This window comes from Vicia villosa, linkage group LG5 (assembly GCF_029867415.1).
Source record: "Vicia villosa cultivar HV-30 ecotype Madison, WI linkage group LG5, Vvil1.0, whole genome shotgun sequence".
NCBI lineage: Eukaryota > Viridiplantae > Streptophyta > Magnoliopsida > Fabales > Fabaceae > Vicia > Vicia villosa.
Genome location: NC_081184.1, coordinates 155,804,721 through 155,828,969, shown reverse-complemented (window position 1 = coordinate 155,828,969; position 24,249 = coordinate 155,804,721). Strand labels below are relative to the sequence as shown.

The 24,249-nt window shown below is 37.2% G+C and overlaps 1 protein-coding gene and 1 non-coding gene across 3 annotated transcripts; both read right to left on the bottom strand.

Moving 5' to 3' along the window:
* Positions 1-418: 418 nt before the first annotated feature.
* On the bottom strand, positions 419-5,418 carry LOC131603370 (protein HIGH CHLOROPHYLL FLUORESCENCE PHENOTYPE 173, chloroplastic). Of its 2 annotated transcripts, XM_058875672.1 has the most exons (16): positions 5,262-5,418; positions 4,844-5,080; positions 4,603-4,758; positions 4,452-4,502; positions 3,210-3,344; positions 2,990-3,013; positions 2,735-2,846; positions 2,400-2,525; positions 2,242-2,291; positions 1,997-2,155; positions 1,820-1,915; positions 1,617-1,732; positions 1,408-1,531; positions 1,211-1,324; positions 1,008-1,088; positions 419-878 (listed from the first exon to the last, which is right to left on the bottom strand). In XM_058875672.1, exons 1-16 carry the CDS (start codon positions 5,319-5,321, stop codon positions 732-734), a joined length of 1,788 nt encoding a protein of 595 aa, XP_058731655.1. In that variant the 5' UTR covers positions 5,322-5,418; the 3' UTR covers positions 419-731. The 2 variants fall into 2 exon arrangements, with proteins under 2 accessions (XP_058731655.1, XP_058731656.1); XM_058875673.1 differs by lacking the exon at positions 5,262-5,418 and having other exon boundaries at positions 4,603-4,742; positions 4,844-4,983.
* Positions 5,419-5,484: 66 nt separating this feature from the next.
* TRNAG-UCC (transfer RNA glycine (anticodon UCC)) lies at positions 5,485-5,556 on the bottom strand. Its single transcript has one exon. It is a non-coding gene; the product is annotated as a tRNA-Gly (tRNA).
* Between the last annotated feature and the right edge of the window lie 18,693 nt (positions 5,557-24,249).

Sequence of the window (24,249 nt, the reverse complement as noted above, 5' to 3'; positions counted from 1 at the left end):
ACAAAATGTAGCTTCATGTCAAACGCGAAAATGCACCGTGATTTTAGAAAAAGCCACCGCTAAACCAAACCCACTATTAGTATACAATTCCTCATTAGTGTTAGAACAATGTTTTAATTAAATGAATCTTTTGGAAGAAATTCGTTAAGATATCGATGTAATGTTCCATACATTGTCTTCTAGTTGAACTGACAGAAAGGGGCCGTAGCAATTTGTCCAAAAGTATTTAAGAAGAACGAAGGACCATGTGACCCGTGAGTCTCTTACAGCAAAGATTCTACAGGAAGTATGAAAACAAAGCATTTAATTGCTCAAGTCAAAATCATTTAACAGAGAAAAGCTTAAAATCAGTTTTTAACATTCAAATATCCAAGTTATGTAGAATCAATTTGGGTTTCCAAATAATATGAAATCATGATTGTGAGAATAAATCATACTATAGGATAGATATTTTACAGATATTGGAGTCAAAACCAAATTTATTTTGGTATATGAAAAGTGTGGTGTGTTTATTCTTTCCCTTCCTATCTGCTAAAACAAACAAGGAAAAGGAAAAGTATGTTTAAGCACAATAATATACATGCATCTTGTATATGGCAACATTCATGTCTAGCCTTTTGAAGTATCATAGTTTTGTTTGGCTTATATTTCTTTGGATTGAAAGATTATGTGCAGCTTTCAATGTACTATTATAGCCTCAATATCCATAGCTGAACTGCAATGCAAGAACATTAAACAGGCACAGGATTTTGTTGGAGGGCTTCCTTCCCTGTTATGCCTTCTTTTAAGTTTTTAAAGTATATGTCATAGTCCTTTTCTGGAGGAGGATTTTCTGGATCCACGGTAAACGGCTCGCTAAATGGAATAACACTTTTGACCTGCAATAGATATAGTCGCATAGATGATGTAAAGCTTCCAAATTAGAATGAGATTGTCCGCAATCGAATTACTAGATTCATATATGGATTGGGGATTGGCCACAATCGAATGTAAAGGAAAAGGCTGACCTCGAATGTTTTATCACATGCATAAGGGCTTTCAAGTGCAGCTACGCACATCCGAGCAACCTCATCCCTTGATATTTTACCCTATTATGCATTAAATTGGAAAATGAGTGACAAAGAAGCAAAATGCTATTATACAGAAATACCGATATGTGAGATGAATGTTTAGCAAGAGCTCTTAAACCAAGAAAATGTTTTCTCAATACCGTAATATTATCTCCTTGATCAAAGATTATATCAGCTCCAGCAGGTTCTTCAGTTAATGCACAAGGCCTCACGATCGCATATGGAATGCCACTTTCTCGGATTAAATCCTCGCCCTATTGCAGCATTAATTGCTCTCAGCAAATGAAGATGTAACACAGAAATGGAAACAAATAAGGAGCCATCAACAGTATTCTACCTTTAGTTTAAATGTGAGGATATAATCCAGTTCCTTGTTTAATCGAACTGCAGGAGGCTGTTTACTTAGATCAAGTCCAGGCCTTTCTGGTCTGGTAACTCCCGCTGAGCCCACATGTACAAATCTTAATGACAGAAACACAGCAAAAAGAATAAGCATATAGGGATGAAAAAAAGGATAGGAAAGGCATCAAGAAAATAAGGCTATACCTAGGAGTTATTGGATCATTTATATATGCCTTTATGCTAGACACTGGAAGCTCAAACGGACCTTCTGCAAACGTCTCGTTTAATTTACCATCATATTCAAACTTGCTGAACATGAGCTGCAGAGAATTTTGCTTTACCATTAAGAACATGTGTGTGAGATAGCAAGGCCAAAAGACAAAGAAATACTAACAACAGGGCCATGCCTGCAGGGATGCAACATTGCTGGGATCAAATGGCGGAGCATCAGACACAGTTTTTGCTCGAAATATGGGCCTTAGGGAAGAAAACGGCAATCGAATCTGTGAAAGGCAAAAAAAAAAACTGTTGAGAGCTGTCATTAAATAAAATAAACGGTATCTATGGTATTAGATTTCAACTACCGATTGCCATTTGCCTTTCTCTGTGTTAAAGCCTATAGTGTACCCAAGAGCATCCCAATCGGGGCTTGTGCGTATGATGACCTTATATCTTCGCCCATCACCTTTTAGACGGAACTCCAAACCATCATATGCAGAGAGATCCTCAGGTTCTGAAAAATTCTGAAAACCCATTATGTAAACTCTCTTCTTTTCATTTAACACTTAGTTTCCCGCAATACTTGGTTAAATTAAATATTGCAGTTTACCTTTGTTCTGATACTTGTAAAACCGCCATTATTTGCAGATGAAACAACACCTGGATTAGACCAAGGCTGTATTATTTTGAGCGGTAAAATACAAAGGACATGCTATTCAAGTCCCCTAGAAGTACAATTGCACACATTTGCTAGAATTGGATACATACCTTTAAAAACCCCAGTTGGTCCACCATTTTCACTACCATTTGAGTCAATTTGAAAAGTACTTTCACTAACTCCACCCATTACCACGTCATCTAAAGCGCCCCAAGAAAGCTGCTTGTAACTTTCGCCTGCCAGAAAGTTAGAGAAAGAAATATGATCAATAGGATGCACAGAAGAAACAAAATCACTTGTTCAATTTTTACTGTTTTCTTTTTAATAGGCAAGCACACAGAGCATAAATCTAAGTTGGTGGTCACTCGCCATTCATGTGTTGAAAATTTGATCAAGAAATATAAAAGTTGAATTAATCAAGCATTGCTGTCAACTAGGCACCTACCTTCAAATCCAAATAATAGCTTTCCATTTCGAAGTCCAAGGTTGTTCTTCACAGCCTTGATCAAATTTTTCATTCCTATGTACTCCACTTTTTCTGGTGAATCACCTTTTATCTGATTTCAATAACCAAAAACTAAGAGAAAAGCTTCTAGAATTTCTCAGGATGAGCTTGTATACAAACTGGACTTTTAAATTAAATAGGCGACAGATCTGACTCTGAAGATAGTCTCAACAAAAGGGAAAAACAGTTATTTACCTCTGGCTCAAAGAACTTAATTCCCTGCATCAAAAATAAATTCAATCAGTTAGAAAGAGATGATTATGAAGCCTTCAACAAACATTCAATGACTAAGACATTGAGAAAATTAGTCAGTTGAGTTGATATAAGTCAGCAATAGTCCACTCATTTCCCATGAAAGATATACATTGATTAAGAAAAACCGCATTTATATGCTTTATAAAGTGAGTGAACATACTTGGCTGTATTTTGCTCTGTCCGGAGTGTCTCCTTCTTTAGGGCCAACAATAACAGAAACGGCGTTGATCACTCTCTTCACTCCTTTAAAGTATTCAGGGATCAAAGTACTATCTTTTGTAATGTCTCCAACAACCTTAGTTTCAGCAAAAAGGTTAGTTGGTCATAACGTAGAGGAAGTAAGGGATAGGTAAAATTTATCAATTTTTATGCAGTTTAAAATATGTAATCAAAGAAGACGTATAAATATAAAACAGGAAAGTTTAGCATTGATGAACATCGTTATCTTCCACTATCTAGTCTTAAAATTTACGTAAATCTTCATGCACAGATTAGTAGACTTTGTACTTGGCAGGCAGTCAATTTATCATCTCTTTTGCAAACAAACACATACCCTTCATCTGAATAGTCAATCCAGGATAGCAGTGCGGAGCAGCCGACCCCAAAAATGGGACAGCGGGATGACCGCTATTTGATAATTTTTTGGACAAATTACATGAGTAATAATTATAAACATATCTTCAACGTAAAATTAAACAAATAGCTCAAAACCCCTTTTAAAATCAAAGCACAAGACTTAATAAAAAACACTCAAGAACCAACAAGTCTTTATCAAAACTCTTAATCAGCATCAAGTCTTAATCAAAACATCACTTCCCAAAATTCAACCTTAAGTACTAAATATTAAAATTAAAACTATCATAGAAATCAAATATCATCATAATTGAAGTCTTTAAAGCAAAAAAACATCATCAAATAAGTCTTCTTCTTCAACATATTCCTCTTCATCCTCCACCCTATTATCTTCTTCAAACTCTTTATTTTCTTTAATGTGGTTAAAAAAAACAGAGAAGGAAAAAGACAGGATTGAGTCTCAACTCAAATTTGATTGAAAAACCCAAAATTCACCTTAAAACGTTTTTCAGAGGGAAAAGGATAGTGGAACAGAAACCGCTATGGGCAAGGAACCACTCCGCTCCCGCTATTTATCCTATAGTGGCCGCTATAGTGTTCTGCACCGCTAAGGCTCTTCCCATAACAGCCAGCCCCCGCTCCGATATAGCACCCCTATTGACTACTCTGCCCTCCATAAGTAACACTTTTTCCGTTATTTCAGGATCCATCATATTTAGGTCCAATTCCATCTCATTGTCAATATCAAATTATTGCAAACTACGAAAGTACATTTATATTACCTTATGAATTGTAAAATATTTCAGCACAATCAATTAAACTAACTCACCAAGTCAACATCCGAGCCTAACATCTTTCTTGCTTTCTCTTCATTTCTAACCTGATAGATATCAATACAGAACTTAAATACAATACTTAATATCCATTGATTCAAATTATTCGCACCGAGAACTCATCAAATGCAAGCCACAAAACAATACCAATACTCGAACAGGAATTCCTTTCTTCCGTAACACGTCAACTACTCTTCGCCCAACACCACCAGTAGCTCCAGCAACAAGAACAATATCCGAAGTCCCCATAACCGATTCACTCGGGGAAGGACTGGATAGTTTCCCAACTAGAAAGTCAAAGAACTTCACAATTCAGAAATGATAAACATTCATTAGTTCATCCACAATTCAAAGAAATGATAAATATTCAGAAATGAAAAAATGTTACCTTAGCAGGAGATGGAGGTCCATTGAAGAAGTATAAAGTTTTTATAAATCTTCCTAAATCCCAACTTTGTCCTCCGGATTTAGCTGATATGGATGGTCTATGTGTTCTAGGAGAAATTCTTGTTGAGTTTTGTTCATAAATTAGTGCATGAGGTTTAGCATATATTTGAAGAAAAGGTTTAGGCAATGTAGGGTTTGAAATTTTCTGACAGAAATTTCTTTTAGGAAATTTTGGGCTCTGCAACACAAATTAAATAAAAAAAATTTGATTTTAGTAATTAACCACAGCAATTAGAATTTAGAATCAATAATCAACATGCATGGATAAGTTATGTTCATGACATGCTGATAAACAATAACTTGAATTCACACAATTAATAACAAGATTATTATGTGTTATAATGAGTTGAAAATTTTACCTGAAAATTGAGGATAGGAGTGGAAGAAGAAAATGAAAGAGTTGTTGAACACCATTCCATTGAGGAAGTTACTAGTTGTTGTAGGAATAATGTGTGAAGTTAATGTTGCGGTGATATTTGGAGTGCAAAATTGATATGAACCACAAATACCAAAACGGTTCGTTTCATATGGGGTACACTTACTTACTATCGGTCAATTAGAAGAGAAAAAAACATATAAAAATGCGTTTGCCGGGAGTCGAACCCGGGTCTATTGCTTGGAAGGCAATTATCCTAACCGTTGGACTACAAACGCTGATGTTTTAAACTACAATAAGTTTTTATTTATTGAAAAATATTATTTAGCTTTTTTCACAAGATCAATACTAGCATTTGCATTAGTAATTTAGTATAGTCTTTTGGATTTTTTAAGAAATTTTATTTATACGCACTCTGAGGAGTGAGAGTATAAATATACTTTATATTATTAATTAATTATTCATAATTATTATTTTTTAGTATTTGATTTTTACTTTAATTATATTTAAAATATTATTTTTAAATGATTGTGAAGCTCTAATTATAAAACTTTCAATCTAAAAATGTAAAAATGACATACATATTATTAATTGGTTAAGATTTTAAAAAATCAAATTTTATTTGAACAATCAACTGTTTTAATTATTTTATTTTAATAAATGATCAGATTTAAAATGAAAGTTTATCCCGCAAAATTTCTTTAGATAAAGGGAAGCCTTGAGTTTTGTCACTTATTCTTATCAATACAATTTTAATATTTTTTTAAGGAAAAAACTGCAATTTACCATATAAGAAAGTAAGTAATATGTTCTGGTTAAGTAAAAAATGTCATTTGCTCTAATTGGTCAGTCACTTCATTTTGGGGATAAATTAGGTCCTACAAAATGTTAATCCTACTAATTAACTTTTTTTCACGATATTAAATGCATCATTTGTTTTCAATGTACCAATTCATTTCATGTGCTCAAATACAACGTATCATTTGATTTTCCAACAAACATAAACCACTGCATTATTTCTGATGATTTCAAATAGCACACACCTAGGGTCACACAAGAAATCATAGGAGACCCTAGGCTTCTTTTCTCCCAAGCTTCATGTTACCCCCTCAGGCATTAGGGAATATCCATATGGCATGCAAACTACAATGATGGCAAGCCTACAAACTAATGCATCGACATATGCAAATAATGCAATGTATATTACATCACCTTTAAATCCATACTTAGCATCGGGATCTTCTATAAGCAATCAAAGTCAAATGGCAAAACCACGAGGAGGATTAGGACATATCCCTCTAATTATGCCACCTTTAACTAATAGTTCCCTCTTGTCAATGAGGCAACAAATGGATGAAAGTAACCATGATATGGTGAATATGTGTTTAATTCTCTGATTCAAAACATAATTCATAGTGACCAACAATTGGTTCATCAAATGGGTCAAATTGCTGACTTCTTTGGTGCTCCTCAAGCGCCTATTCGGCCAATCCCTCAAATCCAAAATGTTAGACCAATTCAAAATCTAGAAGTACCAAACAACGAAGGAATTCCTAATGATCAAGGACATCAAATAATGCCTCAACAGGTCCAACAACCCATACCTAGGATAGTTGGAGATGACTTAGGTTGAAATGGCATAGAGCTAGTGTTAGTTAATAGAAATCAAGATGCAGACCAAGGGGTTAGAAATGTCCAATAAAATAATTTTTGGGGGAAAAACAACATAGCCAATATGGTCGAACAAATCTTAGCCCAATTCATAGGCCTAATTTTTTTCCCTTGTCTGAGTATGTTCTAAAAATTGAACTTCCCAGAGGTTGGAAGATTTCTAAGTGTATAAAGTTTGTAAGAGACACTATTGAGTCCACTCTCGAGCATGTTGCTTGATATCAATCAGAGGCAGGGGATCTAGCCAACAATGAAAACTTGAAAATGAAATATTTTCCTAACTCTTTAACTATGAATGCCTTCACGTGGTTCACCACCTTACCTCCAAATTATATATTCAATTGGAATCAATTGGAAAGGGTGTTCCATGAGCAGTTTTACATGGCTCAGTCGAAGATAAGTTTGAAGGAGTTAGCCGGTGTGAAACAAAAAGTGGTTGAGTCAATAGATGGTTATCTCAATAGATTCAGGACATGTCCTTTCAGAGTATACAATTACATCTTAAACCTTTTAACTCTCCTATTTTCATGGTTTGTTCTGTGATAAGACCCATTAGACAAAGCTATTTTTTTAAGTAAACAAAACTTTCAAAGTTAAACCAAAACTACTTTCATATTTTAATTTAACCATCTAATTTATATATATAAAATATCAATCTTCAATTTTTGTTCCATTAATTCATATCCGATATTGTCTGCACTTTTGTATAGAAATTCGTAAATGCCACAAAAGTCCAAGTGAAGCTAATTTCTCATAACAGGGTTCTAACTAAGAGTTACATAAGGTTAGTAATTTAGACATCCCTCATAACTGTATGGCTGATAGAGTTTACTAACTCATTATATTGATAAAAATACACATATTAATAATCGTAAAAAAAAAGCATGATTAAAGAAGACAATTGATAAAGTAATGTTTAAGCAAATAGAATTTGTAATTGCAAATGCAATGGAAAATACATCAACACTAGTTGTTCTCCAATTACAAGTAAAAACAAAGTAGATAATTATAATTGATTTCTTACAAGTGGAAAGGTCATGATACCATAGCTAGCAGTCTACTTATATAACCTAAAATCCCTGATAATGTGTGATTATTTGTCATAAAGCCTTAGTCTTTCGGTACATTACAGTCAGGAAGCAAAACATACTAGAAAGAAAAATTGTCAGGGATCTGGAAAATTTTGTGGTTCATGGACTTTTTCACTTGTAATTAAGTTTTACTATGGGCGTAAAAGTGAATCACGTAGGGCCATTATTAACTATTATAATCCACTCGTAAGTATCCTTGTTTTTATTGTTCGATTTGTATTTTTAATCTTTTTTTGCCTTGGCAATAACTGACGTAATTACAAATAATGCGAGGCCCATAATTCTCTTTGTCTTTTGCTCATTTTCTCTATTACCTCCTTCTTTCTCCAATAACCTCTGGACTCGAGCTTGATCACTTGGATATAAGCCATAATCATTCATTTTTCACTATTTTACAAAACAAACAACAACAACATATATCATAGTAAAAAAGACATAAAATTAGATGAAAACATGAAAGCGATGATGATACCAAACTTAAAAATACCATGAAAATCTGACTTATCAGAAATACAGTCAATGACAACTGTTGAGGCTTGATGTTGAGGCCACCTAGTTGTTATCCTCTAACATTGAGACAAATTGGGTCAGTGGGGTAATTAAACATGTGTTGGATTGATAAATAAGGGGTAACTCATGATTACTATATGGGTACCTAATCATAAAGATTCTTATTCCTGTTGGAATTAGTCTAGAAGGGGAATAGTTAGATTCTAGCTACACAATGATTGGAAAGAATACTCTGAAGTAGATGAGGATCAGAGACAATAATGGGGTCTTAGAGAAAAATGCTTCTATTGGACACGCAAATCGGGATCCTTAACAACCAGGGCCAGCAAACCTAGATTAGTTGATTATGACCACCTCAAACTCATCCAATAGAAGCTCTGTTTAGCACCATTCCAAAACCTAAAGATAATGACATGATGCTTTGAAATAACATTGAGACATTTCATTAGATGTATCTCTAAGTAGCCTTCATCGTAAATCATCTTGCTAGCTTGGGAGTACCAAATCCTCCTGAACATTCAATGATTATGATGATGATGATGGCAACAACCAGTAATTATCTTGATGTACTTGTTTGCTTGTCTTATTTTTTCTTTATGTTTATTCTTAAGTTCTTTAATGTAATCCCTACTTTTTAATATGAGTTATGCTTTCAAAAACTAAAATCAATTTTTGTTATAAGTTTTAAAATTTTTAAAAACCAAATCAATTTTAATTTTGAGTTATGAAATTAATGCTTCCATGATAAATATATCTTAGTCCAAACTATTCATGACATTAGATTTGTAAAATTATTAAGATATTACAAATATATAATGCATTTCTTATAATTAATTTTAACAATAATGGTTAAAATTGTTTATTGTTATATGCATGTCAGAATGGTGATTATTAGTCGTCAGAGTGGTGTTAGTTGGTGGTGGTTAGAGTTGTGGTTGATGGAGATGACTAGTGGTGATTTGTGATGATTAGAGTGGTGGTTAGAATGGTAATATATGGTTAACTAGTGAAAGACAATAGTCAAAGTAGTAGTCGACAATTGTCAATGTGGTGGCTTTGGTGGTGGTCATAATAGTGGTTGGTGGTAGGGGTGTTCGCGGTGCAGTTTGGGCGGTTTTGATGAAAAAAATCATCCGAACCGCAAGAGAAAAAATTGTGCAGTTTGGTTTGGTTCGGTTGGCTTTTAAAAAAAATCCGAACCAAACCAAACCAAACTAATGCGGTTTGGTTCGGTTTTTTACAAATATTTTATTGAGCCATAATACACATATAGATGACAACATAATTTTTTATTTAGACATTCATACACTATCAAATAACAACAAAACTCGTCATATTTTGACAACAATTTTTCATTTAATATGTAAAAATTAAATTAGACAAAATTGGAATATTAAATATAAAATAATAACATAAAATAATATAAAAATTATTATAATGAAACAAAATAATATAAGAGACAAGAGATTAGTGAAGGTGAAAAAGAAAAAAAAAGTGTTGAGAGATTAGAGAAGAAAATGTGCGATAAAAACGAAACTGAAATACAGAACATTTACATAAAAATAGAAAGTGAAAAAGAAAGAATATAAGAGAGTAGAAATTATAGAAGAAGAAGGAAGATGTATGTGGCAAAGAAGGTGCAATAATGTTATTTGAGATTTGAGAAGATCGGGACTGAAATTATATGTATAAGGATGAGAAAATTGTTGGTAATCATAAGGCTAAGGTATAATAGGTTTAAGTTTGGGTTGGATGTGAGTTAAGTAAAATTTAGGTTGTAACATAATGCGGTTTGATTCGGTTTGGTTCGGTTTACAAAATACAAACCGCAAACCGTGCGGTTTTGTTAAAAGATGACCCAAACTAATCCGAACCAAATGCGGTTTTTTACGGTTTCGATTTAGTTTGGTTTGGTTTGCAGTTTTCTATTGGGTTGATTTGGTTTTGGACACCCCTAGTTGGTGGTGACTAAAGTGATGGTAAACGGTGATCAATAAGGTGGTTAGTAGTTGTCATAATAATGGCTGGTGGCGACCAAAGTGGAGGTTGATGGGTATTAGAATGGTGATCAAATTATAGATCATAGGTGGATAAAGTGGTGATAAGAGGTGATTGAAGATGGTGGTCGTAATGGTGGTCAGGGTGGTTGGTGATAACTAGAGTGGTTGATGGTCGTAGAAAATTAAAGATCATATTTGAATAAAATGGTAATATGAGGTGAGAATGTGGAGGTTGGAGTGGTGGTTGACAATGACCGTAGTGGTGGTCAGAATAAAGGTTGGAATAGTAGTCGGCTAGAGTCGTAGCAATAGTAAGAATAATGAAGGACGATAATTATTGGTGGTGTCTGTTTACGGTGATTTCCGGTAAACAACCGCTAGTCTTCCAAACTATAATAAATATGATTTGGTTACTCGCAGGATCGACTAGATTGATCCTAGGACACATAGTCAAAAAGATTGTTATCAATGTTCATTTGAACCATATTCATGATTCGTCTTCGTCAATAAGCGTTGTTCGATTAAAGAACAAGTAATCTTGATAATCACTTTGTTATATGTAAGTATGATTTCAATGAAAAGATAAATAACATAACATATGAAACTAAAAGGACTGTTAAAACGTAAAGAATCTTAGAATGCAGAAACGTTAAAGACTTTGAAAATAAATGACATGAAAGTAATTCGAAAGTAAATGACATTAAAGTAAAGATACAAAAATGTAAATGGCAAGAAGTAAATGGAATGCAGTAATTCTGAAAGATATTTGAAAACGAAAGATAATACACATGTATTAAAGTGGTGGTGTCATACGTACATTTTCTCAGCGAACTCTTTCTCTTAACGCTTGATACTTGAGTAAATATGTGAGTGATTTGTACAAAATGAACACACAAAATCCTAACATTAAGACTCCTATTTATACTAGTTTCGACCTTAACGGTCCTACACTAATCTGCTGCCACGTCTCTCATAAGAACTTCCAGCGACGCCATCTGTTACTTGGACAGTTACGAAACCGTCTTCGAATTTCAAATCTTCCCGCCTGAGTCCGTCTTCGACGCGTGGCAGTGTATTAAAAACACTACGAAAACACGCTAAGTAGTAATACTTGAATATATTTTATAAATTTTGTCTAAGTCCCCGAAGACACATACTTTCGCTAGCTTTCAGTATTCATTATCTTCATAACGAACTTAGAAATCTTTATTCTCGAAGCATGGCCATCAGTAGCCATCTTTTATTTCTAAGGGATGGCCATCAGTAACCATCTTTCCTTCGATTTTCCACTTCTTCGAAGGACAAATATTACAAGACGAAATCTTCAGCTAACAAATTGCCCCCAATAAATGCTTGTTTCGAAAATCAACAGAAATAGGCGTTTCTTGTCATCATAAGATTTCGTTTCTTATTGATCTTTGAGAGTTCCAAGACTGCTGACTAACGTCATAATCATTGATGACCCTGTTCCCGAAACGTCTTGTCATTTTCAAAGATGTCTTCTCATAACTTACATTCCCACGTTTTTGACCTTACTTCTTGATCATTACTCCTACATACTAGGAGTGAAGCCAATTTATTCAACCACCGTCGGATTAAATCACCAGCCGCCACGTGTTCTTTGGGTTTTACCCAAAAGATTTAAAAAGGGTTTCCGTTAAACCTTTAAATACTTGGTCTTGCACTTCTATACAACCTTTCATTCCTATTTCTTCATCTTCTTCAACAGAAAAACCAACATCCTCAATCTTTTCAAAATCTTGCTTTCTTAATCAAAATCTCTCTATGGCTTCATCTTCAAATGTTCTTCAACCTGTTCTGAAGCTCCAATCAACAACACGGTCTGGGGAACAAGAGCACATTCCAAACCCTAACACCGAAGAAGTACGCGCTATTTACGCTTCCCAGGTAATCATTCCCTTTGAACTTTCTGGAAAATCTCTTGCTTTTATGGGTCCGTTACCAGGTGAAAATATTTCATCTCTGAATAGATTCTTCCCTGCTTATTACAAGACTAGACCATTAGTTAGCAAAACTAAGATAGATGAAGATGGTTGTTCTCCCTCAGGAAAATCTGCTAACATTAAAGAAACTTCAACTGTAACCCCTTTGGCTTTGACGAAAATTAGGTTAAACTATATGACCAACGTTGTAAAAGTGTTTAGGTCAATTCCTTTAGCCAAAGATCCTGATTTGTACTATGCCTGGTTAGAAAAAGTAGAGAAACAGAAAGAATCCTTCTGGAAATCGTTAGGAATATACGATTTGATTCAACTGTCAAAAACAGGCTTAGAATATAACCAACCCATGCTAGTAGCAGCGGTTCACTTTTGGGATGCTTCTCACAACACTTTCCATCTCCCATGTGGAATGGTTACCCCCACTCTTTTCGATGTGGCTGCGATTACAGGACTTCGACCAACTGGCGAAACCTTCGATCCCAATGAGATGGATACTGATACTATTGGTTTTAATGACTCGCTAGTCACTTATACTGCATTCATCCAGAAGCACCATATCACCACCGAAACGGCAGTATCCGACGAAGAGCATATTGCTTTCTTAGCGCTATGGCTCTTACGATGTGCCTTCTGCTCAAGATCCATACAAGTTGCAAAGAGATACCTTTGCATGGCTAATCAGTTGCATGCTGGAAAAAAGCTCAACCTCAGCCAACTGCTTTTAGGGTCTCTTTATGAAAACCTCAGCGAAGCTGCAAACCTTACCAAGAATTACAAATCCGGTACTTTGCTTTATGCTGGTCCTTTCTGGCTATTGCAACTGTGGCTTAACGCTACATTCGAAACTCATCTTCCCTTTCGAGGAAACGTCAATGAGGAAGATAGCAAAATCAAGAATCGAACTATAGAAGGGACCAGGTTAGCTTACCTAACTCCAAAAGAAGAAACTGGGAAGCTTCGTGAACACTTTCTGGCGTATTCAATGATGTTTGCCCAGCGTAATCAGTTCGATCCTTCTATGGCCCCGTTTGTACACAGAACAATAGGTCCCGAATGGTTTACTCGAAAATTCCCATCAACATCTCAGGATCAACAAACTGAGTCTATGGAAATTTGGGAAGCCTTTCTGACTCCAAGGTTATTTTCTCATCGCCTTCGACCATCAAAAGGTCAATGTATTCTCGTGTGCTATCAACCAAATTTGGTCTCGAAACAGTTTGGGTTGGTTTAAATAAAACCCAAGTGCTTATATGAGAAAAGGAGCCATATGTGTTTCCATACCTTGTACTTGACTGAAGGAGAATGTGAAACAAAAATCAACAAATACGTTGGCACCACCAATTTTTCTCCTGTTCCTTTCGAACCTGCTTTTTACTCTACACCAGATTTTCACCAATGGTGGACGGATTATTATAGCTCCCAAATCTTTGATGCCGATAGTCTTGCTCAAGAACTAACTGCAGCTTTTGCTGATGTGCAGGAGAATTTTCACAAAGGTACTTCAACTCATATTAAAGAAATCCAAGCTTTTCAAAAATTCTTTGAAACTATCTACAGGCCTGATGATCTTAGTCGGACCGTTCGTGAGGCTGCAGTCATTTTGCGCGAAAAGTTTTCCGCCAAACTGGATAAGTTGAAATTGCCCTCGTATGTTCGACCAGAACTACGTTATGAAGTGGCTTTCAAACTTAATCCTCCAAAATTCCCTCTACTGCCAAGTGCGGATTTTGGTGTGGCTTTGAGCCCTCCTTTTCCAAATTGGTTTGTGTGTGGCAACGTTCTAAAAGACCTTCAAAACAGTACTAAAAAACGCGCCGAACGAGTGGTTCCGACTAAGCATACCTTGGATACTTTCAAAGGACATCTACATATAGATCTTGAACATGTTCGTGTCTTGACTCCAATACCTGAAGGTTTGGATTCAGACAATCTTTTCGACTGACTTTTCTTTTCTTTGCTGATATACTGATTTCAGTTTCAACTACAGTTGTTGCGCGAAGGAGGAAGATTAAGGAAGCTCCTGCCCAAAAGGATTCTGGGACATCTAAGAGCAACAAACCAAGTGAGAGTGACTCCATCGTCACTGACAAGAAACCCACGGTACATACCCATCTCATATTCTTAATCTTGTACAATCTGTGAGTAGTACTCATCTTACTTATCATCTATTTTCCAGAGCTCGAAACCCCCAACAGGTTCGAAGCGGAAAGTTTCTTCGACAGCTGCCTCAGATGGCGAAGATAAATCCCCTCCTCGTACTAGACAAGGACACAGGAAGAAACAAAAAGTTGTTACCCCTTCAAGAAAAGGGAAAGGGATAAGTCCCTCTAAAGCTGCTTCTCCTGGTGATAAGGCATCCTCTGAAGAGTCTCCTTTGAAAGTTGCCAGCAATGCTTTCGTTGTTGAAAGTCATAATTCAAGCCCAGATAATATCCCAACCAAGGTATTTGAGTTTCACCCCACATATTATCTTGTAATTTTAACTAAATGATTGAACTGACATTTTACCTTGTTATTGCAGGACGACGCTGGTACTGCCACTTCAGGTTTTAAGGATCATGGCCTTACCATTAATGTTGACAAACTTTACGGTAATCGCCAATCTTTAACTTTCGTCAATAAACCCCTCAAAGGCTTATCTTTATGACTAACTCTGCTCCGTTTAATACAGATATCTCTCAAAACAAAACTCATGTTCTCTCCCCAGTCTTCGAAGATGTTAGGCCAATCGCCACCATATTGCCTAATGAACCGGTCGAAGAAAGCCAATCCACTGACGAATCCCCACCTACTCACCAAGACAAAAATTTGGAAGAAGATCACCCATTCTCAGGAAGCGACAATGTGAACCTACAACCACATGACAACGAAGATACTGCATCGGAGCAAGATGCTATGGAGGAGACTTCTAAACCAGAAAAACAAGATCCTCAAGGGACTTCGACTCTTGATACAGAAGCCATTCCTGGGACAACTTCGACGCTTGCCCCTGCAAAGCCTACTCCTTCGGAGCTGGAACAACTTAAGCAAACTGATCCTCTTAGTTTCCTAAAGGCTATTATGAATGTGAATACTTCTTCTCCTTCGAAACTTGATGTCTCTCCAGCTGTGACTGTAGAATCTGGTGACAAGGAAGATATTCCTAGCCTCCTTCGACAAATAAAAGAGAGATTCTTTGGGGTCAATCTTGTGGATGTTCTCAGCCGGGAACCTATTAAGAGTCACAACTTAAATCAACTTTTAAAGAAAGTAGATTTGCTTCAAGTCTCCACAGAAGTTTCAGAGGTAATTGTTCTGCTAGGTTCTCTAATTGATCAACTCCAAGCCAACATTCTTCGAAAGCAAAATGTCGAAAAAGAGCTATCTGAGACAATGGCCTCTCATGACTCTTCATGGAATTCTGCTGTGGATGCAACGAAACAAGGTGAGGCCCTCAAGCTTAAGCATTCAGAAAATCAGAAGGCTTTTGATGATTACGAGAAGAACATCAACTCCTGGAAACAAGAGATAAAGGTACTCGAGGACAAGATAAAGGAAGCTGAACGTTGTCAGGCAGCCATACAAAAATCCAACCAACAGGATTTGCTCGAAGTGGTGCAGTAGGGGATTAACCATTTCGAGACTGCACAGAAATTAGTGCCAGAGATCGAAAGATTGAAGAAACAACGGGCATTAATTGAGCTTCGTATGTCTTCGTGGGAAACTCAATACTTGAAGATCAAAAACAATCTCCCTGAGGATTTTAACTAGTTGTTTCCAATCCTGTAACTTGTTGCATTTTCGTTTTGTAATCGAAGCTTTTATAAAAACATCTATTCGTATGCTTGACTTCTATTTTCTTTGTTTATATCTACAATGTTCGCCAGCACTATTTTAGCGAATCTTTCAATTTCTGCCAAAATATATCTTTAGATTTTCTACAGTGCTTTTATTTAATGCAACGTATAGACCCTGAACATCCTTCGCAGCATCCTTGCCTCTAGACTTGACGTTTCCACTTCTCTAGCCATAATCATTATTGAACAGTGACGTCACTTTCTTCAAAACATCAATTTAAGACGTGCGTGCATCAGTTTCATGATTACTTCTCAACTTCCAAGGGCGGGAAACGGCGGAAGCCATAACTTCTCTCTTTGGAAAACCAAACGCAGTCCAATCAATCATTAACAATTTAAAACCACCCTTCAGTATCCCCAGTCTATATAAAGGATCTAATATTGCCTTCATTTCTTCATTCATGCGCTTTCTCTCCAAACTAAACACAGAAAAAGAAAACACACAACTTCTTTCTCAAAAAACCTTTCTTTTCCTTGCAATGGCTGAACCTCTTTCCTTTAATAACATCAAAGCCCTCCTCAAGAACGAGTTCAGACTTTCTGAGGATGAACTTGTTCGTAACTTCATCAACGTCGAAACCCTTTTTGTCAATCAAGAACTGGACTTCTATTTTGAAGAAGTCTTGGAGGGTGCTATCTACCCTAACATGTTGGCAGAATTCTGGATGAATGCGTCCCTACGCATAGATCCTGAAGGTAGGACCATCATTGATTCTAATATTCGACATGCTCGTCTTAGCATCACTCCCACCACTATTGCCAACCTAATGAGATGCAATAACTCTGGGGAAACTTTTGATGACAACAGTTTCAACATGACTACTCATCTCATGTTGAGAACTCTTATGGATAACGACCGCTTCAGTGCCAAAGTTATCAGGATCTGGCACCAGATGCTCGTGGGAAACTTTCAACCTCGGAGGATTGATGAAAACAACATCATGGTTGAAGACTTGGAGTTTATCCTTTGTGGTCTTCGAGGGAAGAAAATTAACATTCCTTTGATGATCTTTAAAGGACTTGTTAAGGCTGTCTCTATTGGTGTCAACCGTCAAGGGAGTGTGACCTGTCTTCCATACGGGAGACTCCTCAGTTACATTTTCCTTAGGAAAGGTGTAGTGAAGAGGATGCGCATTTTTGGAGCCATGGATATGTTCGAAGCTGAACCCTCGCCTGTGCTGTCCTTGGAAGGTTTAGACCAAAGGATTAACTAGCAAGTTTTTATGCTTTCTTTTTCTTTTGTAATCTCAGATCCTGTTTTTTGGATCCTTTTGTAATGCACGTACTCCTATTATGAATGAAAAATATTTTGGTGTCTCTTTAGACTCTTTTCCTTCCATTTAACAATCTATTCTGATTGTAAAGCCATTTTGATCAATGTGACATATATGTTTTGACACATGCCTGACCATTTTGGCTTTCGTAGTACCCTAAGTATCTACGTTTTTGCAATCTTTACTTCGTACATACTTGGTTTATATCTCTTCAAATATTTCCCGTTTACTCTTAAGATCCTACGATCTTCTGCTAACTCTTCAATTTCGTAAGCATTGTTCGAAAATACTTTTAAGATTCGAAAGGGTCCTTCCCAATGTGGGGACCATTTACCAAGTACCTGATTCTTTCGATCTATAGGTAAAATAACTTTCCAAACTAAGTCATTATTAACAAAAGTTTTACCTTTCACCTTTTTGTTGTATGCTCTGGACACTCTTTCCTTTTGCCTTTTTATCATTTCCAGTGCTCGAAGTCTGTCTTCGTCCAAATCTACTAACTCATTCATCATTAACTCCCAGTACACGTTGGGAGGAATGTTTGCTTGTCTTTGTATTCTTACCGATTACAAATATATCTCAATTGGGAGTACTGCATCATGTCCAAATGTCAACTGGAAAGGAGTTGTATTTATAGCTTCTTTTGGAGATGTTCGACAAGCCCAGAGTGCTTGATCTAAAGTCTTATGCCAATTCTTGGGTTTCTTTCCCACATGTTTCTTAATAAGGCCAATTATTATTTTGTTTGCTGCTTCAACCTGTCCATTTGCTTGAGCATAGTAAGGTGTAGAAGTAAATAACTTGAAACCTATTTCTCTGGCAAAATCTTGCATTTTCCGTCCAGTAAAGACTGATCCCTGATCGGTTGTTATACTTTCTGGGATTCCAAACCTATATATAATATGTTTCTGAATAAACTCAATCACAGCCTCTTGATCCACATTTGCCAGTGGTATTGCTTCGACCCATTTTGTGAAATAGTCTATTCCTACCAAAATGTACCTTTGACCTTTAGATGACTTGGGGTGAATTTCTCCAATCAAATCTAATGCCCATCCCCTAAAAGGCCACGGTTTTACTATCGTACTTAATTCGTTTGCTGGAGCGTGTTGGGTACCTGCATGTTCTTGGCACTCTTGGCACCCTTTCGCAAACTCTATGCAATCTTTTAACATCGAAGGCCAATACATCCCATAACGAAACAAGAGCCATTTCATTTTGTGCCCTGCTTGATGTGCACCACATGCCCCACTATGTACGTTCGACAGAGCCAAGTATGCTTCTGCTTCACCCAAGCATTTCAACAATACCCCTTCAGGAGTTTTCTTGAACAATTCATTTCCCATCAGGAAATATGATAAGGCTCTATACTTGATTTTCCTGTCTGTATCCGTCGAAGGATTTTTCAGATAGTTAATAATTGGACTCCTCCAATCTGTGTCTGCCAATGAGTCTATATTTAGTACTTCGAATTCTTCTTTGTTGGCATAACCCAATTGTGAGTTCTCTAGATCACTTGGAGAAAGTTTAGTAGACATTGCTCGTCCTCTTACTTCAATCAATTCCTCCAACTTTTCTTTTGATACTTTATATCCTGAAGCTAATTGTGCCAAGTCGTTTGCTTCCTGGTTATTCACCCTTGATACGTGTTTTAATTCCACATATTCGAATCTCTTGAGTAGCCTATTTGCAATGACAAAATACATGATCAAATTCTCTTTGATACACTTGTACTCCTTTGTCAATTGTTTGATGACCAATTCGGAGTCTCCTTTAATTTCGACTCTGGTTGCCCCCAATTCTAACAAAGCCTCAAGTCCAGCAATTAATGCTTCGTATTCAGCTTCATTGTTGGAGCATAATGGACCTTCGATTTTATACTTGAGCTTTGTTGGAATTCCATCAGGAGAAATTATCAACATTCCAACTCCAGTACCCTCTCTATGTGTTGAACCATCGAAGTATAACTTCCAAGGTTTTAAGTCCACATAATGCTGATGATTCTCAACCACCACATGGTCGACAATGAAGTCTGACACAATTTGACCTTTCATTGCCTTGAGAGGCTGAAATATTAATGAATATTCAGTAAGGGCCAAAGCCCACTTGCCAATTCGACTATGTAGTATTGGCTTAGATAACATATGTTTAATAACATCACAATGAGATGAAACGTAAACATCAACTGGCTTTATATAATACTTAAGTTTAATACAGGAGAAATACAAGCAAAGGCAGAGCTTTTCTATATCAGTATATCTAGTCTCTGCATCATTGAGTACTCTACTTAAGTAATAAATGGCTCTTTCGATGCCATTCTCATCTTCTTGTGCCAGCATGCTGCCTATTGTTTTATCTGACGCTGAAATGTATAGGCGCATGTGCTTCTTCCCATTTGGGGGAGACAGAATTGGTGGACAAGTCAAGTATTGCTTTATCTGATCGAAAGCTTCTTGACGTTCAGCATGCCATTCAAATTTTCCTTGCTTAAGCCGTAGTAGAGGTGAGAAAGCTTGCGTGCGTCCACTCAAGTTAGAGATAAATCTTCTTAAGAAATTTATCTTACCCAATAATGATTGTAGTTCTTTCTTCGTGGATGGAGACTTGGTTTCCATAATGGCTTTTGTCTTGTTCTGGTTAACTTCTATCCCTTTTTTGTGGACTACGAAACCCAAGAAATCACCTGCCTGCACAAAGAAAGCACATTTGAGGGGGTTCATCTTCAAGCCATATTTCCTCATTCTTTCGAATGATTGGCTCAGATGATCGAGATGACTCATACCCGAGGTAGATTTTACCACAATGTCATCTATATATACTTGCATGAATGTTTCTATAAAGTCATGAAATATAGAATTCATTGCTCTTTGATAAGTTGCCCCAGCGTTTTTCAAACCAAAAGGCATCACAACCCATTCGTAAGTGCCTATTGCCCCTGGGCAACGAAATGCTGTTTTGGATACATCATCTTCTGCTATAAAGATTTGATTGTATCCTGAATATCCATCCAACATGCTCAAATACTCAAAACCTGCGGCTGAGTCTACTAGCATTTCCGCTACAGGCATGGGATACTCGTCTTTAGGAGTAACTGCATTAAGGTCACGAAAGTCTATGCATACTCTTAATGAGCCATTCTTTTTAATTACAGGTACTATATTAGCAATCCATTCAACATACCTTGTAGTTTGGATAAATTTGCAACGCAAGAGCCTTTCGACCTCTGCTTTAATCTTCGAGTGAATCTCTGGCGCGAATCTTCTGGGAGTTTGCTTTATAGGCTTCTTCCCTTCTTTTATTGGTAATTTTAATTCGACTAAGTCTATTTCTAGACCAAGCATCTCATCATAATCCCAAGCAAAACAATCTCTGTTTTCTTTCAGCATTTTGATGACCGTTGCTTTTAATTCTGGTTCTAGTTTTGCGCTGATATATGTTATCCTTTTTTGATCACTGTCTCCAAGATTTACTTCTTCAAGTGGATCTTGGGCCAACATCTTTATGTTCGACGCCATTGGGTCTTTTTCGAATCCCAAAGGTTCCTCGTCGTATATTGCATCTAACCTTTGATTTGGTTCTTCTCTTATGATCTCTTCGTCTGGAGCCGTGTCTTCAGAGAGTTTGAAACTCGTACGTATCTCCAATTCTGTTATTCCTTCTTTGGTTAGAACTGCATCTATCTTTGTATTTGATAGTTCGGCTTCGAGAGCCGCTTTCCTTTTGTTCTCGGCCACATAGGCCGAAATCTTTTCGAAGAACGAAGACTCAGACATGATTAATGTCATCGTCCCAGCCTGTTGGCCGTACTGTTGGATAATTCTCCAATGGTGCTGTATCTGCTGGACCATCCATGATCTCTCTATCCCATTGGAATCCATTTGGGTGTAAAGTTAAATAGTACAATGCATTTTTATTTGGGGTATACATCTCTTCTGCAGCATGACAAGGGCCTATGTTTGCCAGGTTCCTATCGAAGTTGGTTTTATTCACCTGGTTGACTTCAGCCATATAGTAACTCTGATCACCTTCGATATTCTCCACTATACCATCTTCCCTCCAAATTGTCACCCTCTGATGCATTGTTGAGGGCACAGCTGCTACCCCATGAATCCATTCCCTACCAAGCAAAAGGTTGTAGTTTGCTTTTGCTGGTATAACCATGAACATAGTTGGCCTGGTAACTGAGCCTACTGTCAAATTGACCTGAACGACTCCCAGTGTTAGTCATATTTTGCCTTCGTAGTTAGATAAAACCATGTTATGTGGCCTTATATCCGTATCGAACATACCAATTCTCTTTAGCATGTATTGAGGCATTAGGTTCACTGCTGCTCCCCCATCAACTAGGACTTTATTAATGCCAACATTCTCAATCTTAGCCCTGATATAGAGTGGCTTCAAATGATTTCACATACCCTCATCAGGCCTTTCGAAGAAAGCATTATGTTCTTCAACTGCACCATTATTCAGCACATAGTAACACACAGGTATGTGTTTTGCCATTTCTTTGATATCAGCCTCTTCACAGTCTTCCACTTCAGTTTCCTGATTAAACTCGTGAGGGAGTACGGATACAACATTGCAATTCAATTTTATAGATGACACTCCATCAGAATCAAAATCATTTGTCATTCTATCCTCTTCTTTCCAGGAATTTGAACGCATCTTTTCTTCTTCATCCAAGAGTTTTTCAGCTTCGAATAATCTGCGTTCCACCGGAGGTTTGTTTGACTTTGCCCCCTGGTGTGGGACTTGGTTGCTACTAGATTCTCCAGTTTCTCTTGGCCTGTATTCCTTCTGACCCTTTTTTATTCTCTGATGCCTTCTCCACTGGGACCGAGACATAGGATTTTTTCCTTTATAATTCTCCAATCGATACGCCTCTCGATTTGGTCTTTGAAATTGTTTCTTATATGCCATTGCAGTTCTCCCTCCTTGGTCCCAACTTCGCCATTTGTTGGTTCTTGCATCAGCTTGCACCCACCTATCCCTGGGTGCATCTGCGGGGATTTTGAATGTTACCCTTCGAGCTCTGGGGTGTGGGCTATCGGGCCTCTTTGTTGGAGTCCATATGTTGAAACCGTACAGGTTAGGACGCAACCCCTGAGTTTCTCGACTCATGTAGCAGTACACACGTTCGAATGATCGTGCTAGCATTTCATCATAGACTGCCCCACATCTGGGGCACAGAGCAACTTCAGTGTTTCCTTTGTGGCATCTGACCAAAAATCCTACTAAGCTTTCCTCCATCCTTGGGTACAGTTGTAGTAGGGGATTTGGCTCTCTTCCTGGGTGTTCCCATCTTTCACGTCGAGCCCTTTCGAAGTTGGCTTCGACCCTTCGATTCAGCATGATCGAACACCTTGGACACATCCATTGTTTACCACCATTTCTCTTATGACAATTCCAGAGGTAGTCTTTGAGGCTCTCAGTTTTTGGAGGAACTTCGATGTCCCCATTTTGCCTCGTCAGCCATATCTCTAGTTCGCCAAACTCAGACACTGGGCGTCTGGCGCTGACCATGTTAACCACTGCTGGAGGAACTTCAGAGATTTGGATTTTCTGGAGTTTCATCCTGAGGTCTTCAGTGGCCTCACTGTTTTCTTCCTTCGATGCTTCAGTTATCTCTGTTTTGGAAGATTCTTCAATATCAGTATTGAAGACTATGTCACCATTTAGGCTTTCAGTAGCCTGCTTTCCATTGAACATTGTTTTAGTTTCCACAACTTCGACTTCAGATGCCTCCACCATGTTGATATCTTCTACCTCACAGAGGCTAGCGTCAGCAATGTTCAGGGGATTGGTATCGACCCTCATGTGATTCTTGGTCTTGTCAGCAAACTTCAACCTTCCATCATTGATAGCATTTTGAATTAGATCCCTGAAAAGAAAACATTGAGAAGTTTTATGGCCTAAAAAACCATGATATTTACAAAAACCTCTTTTCTTCCGTTGTTCCAACGGAGGAATTTTGGAATTTGGAGGTAGTATCATTTGGCCATCTTTTACTAGTAAATCAAATATTTCATCACACCTGGTAACGTCGAATGTATAAGTTTTCTTAGGGAACCTATCATTCTTATCGTTTTCTAATGGGTTTTTTCCATTTGCAGGATTTAGCAATTTGCAGGCATAAGGTGGCGCTTCTTTCAACTCAGCCAAGTCTATTTCGACTTCTTCAGGGCTATATGAGTCATTGAAAGACTCATCATCAGCGTCCTCGGCTTCAACGTACGCTACCCTTTCCTTCTTATAACTTTTATTTGCCCTAACTTTTTCTGCCTTCAGACGTTCGACCTGTCGAACCCTGTCTGCTAATTGGGCCATGTCCCTAAGGTATTGGGTATCTAGTTTCTTTCTTATTGAATAATCTAGACCACCCGCAGCCATCTCGACAAGTTCATGCTCTGGGACTGTTGTAAAACACCTTGATTTCAACAGACGGAACCTATTCAAGTAGTCATCAATTGTTTATGTGAATTTTCTCTTAACACTGGCCAATTCTTTCAAACTTATCTTAGTTTGGCCCATATAGAATTGCTCATGGAACAACCTTTCTAAGTATGCCCACGCATCTATCGAATTTGGTGGCAAAGTAGTAAACCAAATGAAGGCATTCTTTGTCAGC

Coding starts and splice junctions, on each gene's coding strand:
- LOC131603370 (XM_058875672.1), bottom strand. CDS start 5,321: ATGGAATGGTGTTCAACAACTCTTTCATTTTCTTCTTCCACTCCTATC. Junction 2,156..2,241: donor TTACAAGTATCAGAACAAAG/GTAAACTGCAAT, acceptor ATGGGTTTTCAG/AATTTTTCAGAACCTGAGGA. Junction 1,089..1,210: donor ATCAAGGAGATAATATTACG/GTATTGAGAAAA, acceptor AATGCATAATAG/GGTAAAATATCAAGGGATGA.